Source organism: Calidris pugnax, unplaced genomic scaffold (assembly GCF_001431845.1).
Source record: "Calidris pugnax isolate Ruff unplaced genomic scaffold, ASM143184v1 scaffold41, whole genome shotgun sequence".
Classification (NCBI taxonomy): domain Eukaryota; kingdom Metazoa; phylum Chordata; class Aves; order Charadriiformes; family Scolopacidae; genus Calidris; species Calidris pugnax.
In genome coordinates this window covers 435,098-443,145 of record NW_015094509.1, presented here as the reverse complement: position 1 = coordinate 443,145, position 8,048 = coordinate 435,098, and the positions used below count along the sequence as shown (strand labels likewise).

The 8,048-nt window shown below is 43.6% G+C and overlaps 1 protein-coding gene across 1 annotated transcript in view; it reads right to left on the bottom strand.

Annotated features, from left to right (window-relative positions):
* Positions 1–1,255: 1,255 nt before the first annotated feature.
* Positions 1,256–8,048, bottom strand: part of IGFBP1 (insulin like growth factor binding protein 1) — a 7,087-nt gene continuing 294 nt past the window's right edge. The window contains exons 2-4 of the mRNA XM_014965193.1: positions 5,371–5,565; positions 3,339–3,467; positions 1,256–2,172 (exon numbers count right to left, since the gene is read on the bottom strand). Of these exons, the coding sequence (XP_014820679.1) occupies positions 2,041–2,172; positions 3,339–3,467; positions 5,371–5,565 (456 nt within the window). The 3' untranslated portion in view covers positions 1,256–2,040. The remainder of the gene's footprint in view (positions 2,173–3,338; positions 3,468–5,370; positions 5,566–8,048) is intronic.

Genomic DNA, 8,048 nt, shown 5'->3' with positions numbered 1-8,048 from the left:
GGGTTTAATATTTTTCCTAGAACTTTTTTTTTTTTTTTTTTTTTTTTTTTTTTTTTTTTTTTTTTTTTTACAAAAAAAAAAAAAAAAAAAAAAAAAAAGAGAGCACCCCACAAACAGAAAACAGTAACAAAACCAAAGCAAAATTACAGAACTTTGATTTTTCACCATTACTGAGGCTGATCATAAAAATCAGAACAAATCACCACGCATGGCATCTATGGTCTAAACATAACGGCAGCACTGTGACAGAGAGAAAAATTGCCATCTTTACCTCCTTGCATTAGTCCTAACCCCAGCAGAGCCTGGCACAAGTTAGACAGCCCATCCCAGAGCAGCTCAGCAGAAGTCTGTCCTGGTGAGTCCTGGCAAGATGTCACATGAGGCCAGATTGCAGATAAAGAGGCACTCATCCCCTGATGCTTTCAAGTGGGAGGTAAGGAGCTAAATCCCTCTAAGAAATTGGCCTGTCATGCCTGAATGCTGTACAAAGCAATTTCTGCTCCTGGTACTTAACATTTAAAGGAAAGAGTTCCCCTAAACCCCTCTACCTGTTCTAATATCTTGCAGCTAGGATCAGAACCTGCCGCCAGGCTCTTTCAAAACGTTATTGCTCTCCTTCCAGGCTGTGTTCTGAGGCAGCCTTGGTGCAGACTGTTTCCACCTTGGGGACTTGCAAACTCCCACACCAGTTTCTCCACGGCCAGAACCAGCTTGAATCTGGCAGGGAAGTCACTTGCTTTCTCTCTTTTTCTCTGCAACCACTAAGTCGAAGGAACATGTTGGGGAGGGAGAGGGAATGCATCCCAAGCCAAGGGGACCCTTTTCTCTGCTTTCAGCAAAAATAATAAGGCCAGACTTTTCCCCAGTCTCCCTTTTATAACCTCTGACTTTCTGTGCAGGAAATGGTTCTTCCTAGTCTGGACATTATTAAATGCACAAATACTGCTGCCTCGGGTTTTTGAACGGAGAAAGGCATCCAGCTTTCCCACCCAGAAATCTTTTACTAACTTTCCTTGGAGGCTGCTGCTTTGCCCAAAGCAAAGGCTTGCAGAGCGCAGCCAGGATGGGAGAGGATGGGAGAAAGGGAATGGGGCAGGGAGAGCAAAAGAAAAAAACTGATTGCAGGACAGGGTGCGAGGAGTTCAGGGGGCAGATTTGCGAGAGGTGTGTTCTCCTCTGCCCTCCCACCCGCTGCTGTGCTGTCCTGCTGAGGTCAGGCTGCTGAACGGAACACGCAGAGAAGAGACTGGGACAGTATAGAAGACATTATTTAATAGCTCATCTTAAATAACATGACAATGTCAACATGTCAAAGGTGGCACAGAATATCTTGTTGTGTTTTGCCATTTATCCAGTGCATATGTTTGGAAAATAGAAACAAATACTGTCCCATCAGGACCTTCAGTATATAATCAAGGTTTAGACTTACTTTTTTAAGAAACAGCTTGACATTGAAATAGAGGTGCAAAAGCAACATGATATATAAACAAAACAGGTTTTAAATAAGTTTCTAAGCGTGTTCTCTACTGAAAGCTATTTTTTAAAATTCAGTTTTTCATCTATAAATACATAGTACAAAAATGCAAGTTTACAAGCCATTTTTCCCAGTAGAGTTATGCCATTTGAAGTTTTAAGTAGCAACATTCCTCCAATATAAGATGCATACATTTAAGAGCAATAATATTAAGTATTTACATATAAAGTTATGAAGTATTTGAGGATATAAATTAGTAACAACACAGAGACAAAAATACATGTACTGTGAAATAAATAATTCAACAGCTTTACATATGAAAGTATCTATAATATTATACAAACAAAATCTACAAGATTGTAGGACTTGATCTTGCAGTTGCTCATATCTGTCACTTGAGAATCTGAGTAATCCCAGTGCAGTAAACAAGCTACTTTACGGAGTTACTCATATGCAGAAAATGAGGGGCACAAAACTACCTTATCGAAATGTCTCCTGACAACTAAAATGTCTCCTGACTAGGTGAGGCCCCATAGAAGACTTGATGTGAATGAACGTGTTTAGTTTTATTCTTGTGAGTTGAGATACTGCTGGCATTCAGGGTCTCCTTTCGTTTCCGGAGATCCAGGAATTCTTCTTCCATTTTTTGGATAGACACACCAGCATCCAGCAGACTCTCCATCCAGTGAAGTTTCACACTAGAATATTATTAGCAGAACAAACCCCACAATAAGTAACTGTAAGCAGAAGATTACCTAGGAGATACTGCAGGCAGAGCTCTCAGACAGAAATAGGATCAGAAGGTGGGGACCTGACAGGCACAGACTTGTTCTGAATGCGGTGGTCCTGGCTCTGAGAGAGCCCCCGAGGAACTTGTTTGGTTAGGGAGCCATGCCCCAAGCTCAGCTACCACAGCAACTTCAGATTTAAAGCAGTTTTTCCACTCCTTGGTGAACAGCAGCATAAACCAGCAACATCTTCCAGCATGAGAAACCCAAGGAAGGCAGAACATACAAGCTGGTAGGGTGAGAGCAATGACTGGATAGTCTGGCTCTTCACACAAAGAGGCAAATAGGGTGTGTTTTTTCTTCGGGAGGGGGTTAAACAGATTTCCGTTTGTGCCTGATTAGATCCCAGGTGACAATGTTTGTGAGTCACACAGTGGTGCCATGCCCAAAAACAAGGAGTCTCGGTGACACAGATTTATGCAGACCTACTAAATTCGTATGCGTGACCTGTGGTTACCAGGGTGTGGCCCGAGGTCTGGAGCTTTAGTTAGGCTTGCAGATTACTCTTAGTATAACTTGCAATGGCTTTTTTTGAGGCTATAATGGAAATGAGCATATAGCATAATCCATAGGTGGCACAAATCAGTATTTCTGTTCTGCTTTCAGAAGGCTAATTTTGCTGCAGATAATTTTTTCGCTGCTTGTGTTTTTCACTGCCTAGGAGCTGCGAGACTCCTTGCTGCATAGCGATTATTATATATTCAAGGGGCTCTGCAGGCAGTATGGTGGGTATTATGAATTAATGTCAACTGGGAATATGCTAAAACCAGGTACATTGAGCTTGATTTGGCTGGGGAGCTGAAAGGGTTAAAAGATTTTGGAGACGGCCTCGCGTGCACCTGTTCTGTGAATGGAAAAGACTCCTGCCTCCATCGCTGTCAGCCCTCATCACGCGGCTCACTTTTAAGAGAAGAAGGGCAAACCATCTGCTCCCACTCCTAAGTATCCCTGCTTTCACAACCTGCTTTTCCAGCAGCTGCAAACTCCTGAGTTTGGGAGCAGAGGGCTCTGAAAGGCTTGGCTGTGTCAGGCCGGTTGTAGTGCTGCTATGAGGAGACATGGGAGAAGGCACGTACCTGTTTGCTGTGGTAAAATCCATTCTTGTTGCAGTTGGGCAAGTAGAATTTGTAAATCTCCCCCCCGCTTCTCTGCTGAGCCTTCGCCAGTTTATACAGGGCTCTGTAGAGCTCCTTCTGACAGGGTCCCTGCAAGAACACCACGCAAAGGTCAATACCAAAATCACAAAGAAACCAGCTAAACAAAAAGTGATCAGCGTAGAGGTAGCAAAAAGCTGGAAATACTTATTAGTCATATAATCTGCACCCAGGCTGCTTTGCATGCAGTTTTTTACTTTTTTTCAGTCGGAGCACAGCCAGAAAACTCTGGTGTTGCATTTAGGCCTTTGTTTTTATTCTTTGAGGTATTTTTTGTCCTCAGAAACATGAGGATTTAAGACCTTAAATTGCCACACAAGGAAATTTAACCTGTACTAAGTAAACACATTACAGCTCAGAGGGTACAATCTCTCCTATTATGGGGAGGTGCATGTTAGGAGGCTGGTGTACGTGAGACTAGCCACATTTTTCTGGGTTGCCATGGCCGTGTGCTCTGTTGATGTATGGCAAATAGGTGCAAGGCTTATACAGATGATGCAAGAACAAACATCTGAATGTTTGTTATCTTTTGTACAGGACAGAGCTGTCACCAAAGCAGAATAGAGAGCACCCCTGTGGCTCTGACACCCAGACCCAATGTGCCTACAACTGGAGATGAAGAACTGTTTGCAATATTCACTGTTTTCACAATTTGCTCGTTCCTTTTTTCAAAGTCATAATGGTCGCAATGTTAATAGTACCTAATGTGTTTAAACGAGTGAAAGGGGCAAAGTGACCGAACAAATATTTTTACTTTAGAGTGAAAATAATCATAAGCTCTGCTTTTGCAAGACCTCCCTGTGTCAGCCCCTCACATAAGTGGTCCTGTTCAAGTCAACGGACTTGTCTGTGGCTCTGGGTGAGAAAAGCAGAAGCCTAAAAATCAGAACTGGTGCTCACAGCACTTACATATAATAGTTCAAACTAAATCAGTGATTAAGTCCTGTTCTGGATGTGGAATGAGCTTTCCTAAGGTGTGGTTGTGGTTAGTACGCTTTTTCGCCTTTTTTTTTTTTTTTTTTTTTTTAGAGTGAAAATAATCATAAGCTCTGCTTTTGCAAGACCTCCCTGTGTCAGCCCCTCACATAAGTGGTCCTGTTCAAGTCAACGGACTTGTCTGTGGCTCTGGGTGAGAAAAGCAGAAGCCTAAAAATCAGAACTGGTGCTCACAGCACTTACATATAATAGTTCAAACTAAATCAGTGATTAAGTCCTGTTCTGGATGTGGAATGAGCTTTCCTAAGGTGTGGTTGTGGTTAGTACGCTTTTTTGCCTTTTTTTTTTTTTTTTTTTCATTTTGTCTGCAACCATGACAGAGCTGGTCTTCTCTGGTGCCCGTGGAGGGGTGTGCTGGGGGTGGGACGGGTCTCACTGCGGTTCTCTGGTGCCCTCACGTGGAACACAGACCCGCTTGCAAAGGCCCCACACCCCCACGGCCCACAGCGATTTTGCAGGTAAAAGCTTACTTTAATTTTTGCGCTTTCTGTCTTTTTACATTCATCTACTTAATAGCATTTCCTTATGATCAGAAAGAAACATCTTTTGGTTTACTGTATGCAAGGACTGCCTTTTATTCCACTGAGCATTGGACCAGTGACAAATGTCTTATTTTTTTAACTAAAACACGAAAGGAATCCAAGATTTTAACATGGCCTCCTGGAAACTAAGGGTTCATGTTATAATCTGATCGTAAATACACGGAGAGATTCAGCCTCTGCATGGAGTCCATATAGGATATATCTGATCCATCTGATGCACACCTGTTTTTATCACTCCTGCCATTTTGCCTGTTCCCCAAGCATCTGTGAAGGCATTCCAAAAGTCTGTTTGCTGGCTACCCAAAATACTGACATCCCAGTGTTGCTTCTAGAATCGTGCACACGTTTTCATTTTGCATTCTGAAGCAACAGCGTCTACTGAAATGGTCTCTAAAAGGTTTGCAAAGAAAACCGACCTGCTCTTTCCATTTCTTGAGTTCAGATAGTCTCTTTGCTTTCATGTTTTCATATGCAGTGATGGCATTCCAGGGAATGGATTTGTCCTGGCCGATGGGAAACATCAACTGATAGTTCAGCAGCTGATCGTGTGTCATTTCAGTACTTTCCAAAGGTATATCCTCAGGTTCGATAGACTCTGGAGAAGAATGATACTAAGGTGAATATCTTCAGTGAACTTTTGCATTTATTTCTCCAAGTTAAAAAGGTAAAGAAAAAGAAGAAGAATCAACAACAGAAAAAAAAAAAAAGGTAATATCTAAGCAGATCCATTGCAGTAGCTTTTGCAGGAGTAATAAAATACATGTGCAGCACAGCAAATTAAACTTTTGTTATAAATTCATATGGAGATGCATCAGCTGTTCTCCAACAAGTGGTTATTTTATGATCCTCCAAAATCACTCTAATCCCAAAGATTTGGCTGCAGCCCGTCTGTTAGAAATTAAAAAACTTTCTTGACCACAATGGATTGCAAAGACTTTGCTAAATGAGGAAAGGCTGGAGTTAAACTTGTAATGAATTTAGATTTTTGTCAGCATGATGTGATTCAGTTTTTATTCAGTAAAGGAGCTGGTCCAGACCTGATCCCGTGGCATCCTTTGTTTTGTGGCTTGCCTCACATATAAGAAGGGGTATCAATTCAGAGGAGCCAGCAGCTCATGCTGCCCTGCAGTGGACCAGGGAACAGCAGAAACTCTTTGGATCTGCCTGATCATGGGAGACGTGCGTGATCTGGCGTGCTGACTAGCGTGCGTGAACTCTCCAACTAGAAGCAACAGAAGCTCTTTCCCATTGCAGGGACTCATCATGGGATAAAAGCTTGACATGTGTCTAAACTTGTTGGATGAAAGCTGTAAACAATCATTCGATGGACTAGCAAACACGTGTTTTTCACTTTGAGAACGTTTAAGCTAAAATGGAGGTGGAAAATTGAGGAGGGGAAGAGAGAAAGAGAAAAGAAGGAAGGAAGGGAGAGAGGGAGGGAGGGAGGGAGGAAGGAAGAAGGAAAGAAAGAAAAGTAAGTCAAATACTAACAGCAGGAGCCTTAAACACTCAATTTAGTCACTGTTCTCTCCCTGTCCCGCCCCCTGAAGTACAAGAGAAACTCCACTCACTGCCACCAATGGTCATTGTTATTTTGAATCAACAACGATTATTTTTGTAATCCTACTGAGTTACCTTAATCACCCCTGCATGGACATAGCATACTGTTGGTAGTAATGATAACAACAACAAATTTGTAAAATAATGAAATTAGTTTAACTGAAGATATATATTAACTGAAGAAGCGTAAGATGCTTGATAAGTCTTTTTGCTCAAAGCCAGTTTAGCTAGCACTGTACTACTTCAGCTACATTTTATTCTTGAAATGAAGCAGGGGACAAAGCCTGTTTAGGTCTTTTCAGTCTCTATCATGACTTTTGGAGATGGACATAAACAAAGTCTAGAAAATATTTGTCCTACTCTGGTTACTGTTTACTACTAAAGAAAAACTGTGTATAACTTCCCAGAAACCTTATTCTGATTATTCTGCACCGTCCCATTACTATGCTGTAGGGTTTTCCCGCTTGCTGCCTGTGGCGTACCAGCCTGCTGCCAGCAGCACAGAATCATAGAGTCATTCAGGTTGGAAAAGACCCTTGGGATCATTGAGTCCAACCATCTACCCCACTCTACAAAGTTCTCCCCTAACACCATATCCCCGAACATCACATCTAAATGACTCTTAAACACATCCAAGGATGGTGACTCAACCGCCTCCCTGGGCAGCCTATTCCAGTGTCTGACCACTCTTTCTGTGAAAAAACTCCTTCCTAATGTTCAGTTTAAACCTACCTTGTTGGAGCTTGAAGCCGTTCCCTCTTGTCTACCACTAATTACCTGTGAGAAGAGACCAGCACCAACCTCTCTACAGTGTCCTCTCAAGTAGTTGTAGAGAGTGATGAGGTCTCCCCTCAGTCTCCTCTTCCTCACACTAAACAGTCCCAGCTCCTTCAATCGCTCTTCATAAGATCTATTTTCCAGGCCCTTCACCAGCTTCGTTGCCCTCCTCTGCACTCGCTCCAGCACCTCGATATCTCTCTTGTATTGAGGTGCCCAAAACTGGACACAATACTCAAGGTGTGGCCTCGCCAGTGCTGAGTACAGGGGGACAGTCACCTCCCTACTTCTGCTGGTCACACTATTTTTGATACAAGCCAGGATGCCATTGGCTTTCTTGCCCCCCTGGGCACACGCCGGCTCATATTCAGCCGCTTGTCAACTAGAACCCCCAGGTCTCTTTCTGCCAGGCAGCTCCAGCCACACTTCCCCAGCCTGGAGCGCTGCAGGGGCTTGGTGTGGCCCAAGTGCAGAACTTGGCACTCGGCCTTGTTGAAGCTCATGTTGGCCCATCCATCCCGTCTATCGAAGTCTCTCCATCTCTCCAGTCTATCTGATCTCTCATCCCCTGGCTCCGCACCAGGGCGCGTCTCACCTCACGCAGGTCAGAGCACGTTTTCCTGAAACACACAGTCCGTCTTTCCCGTTTTTCAAACTCCCGCCTAACTCGGCTCACTTTTCCTAACGCCCAGCGCCCGCAGCGCCCTCCCTGGCGCCCGGCGCGTCCCGCCGCCGCTGCCCCTGCGCGGGCGCGGAG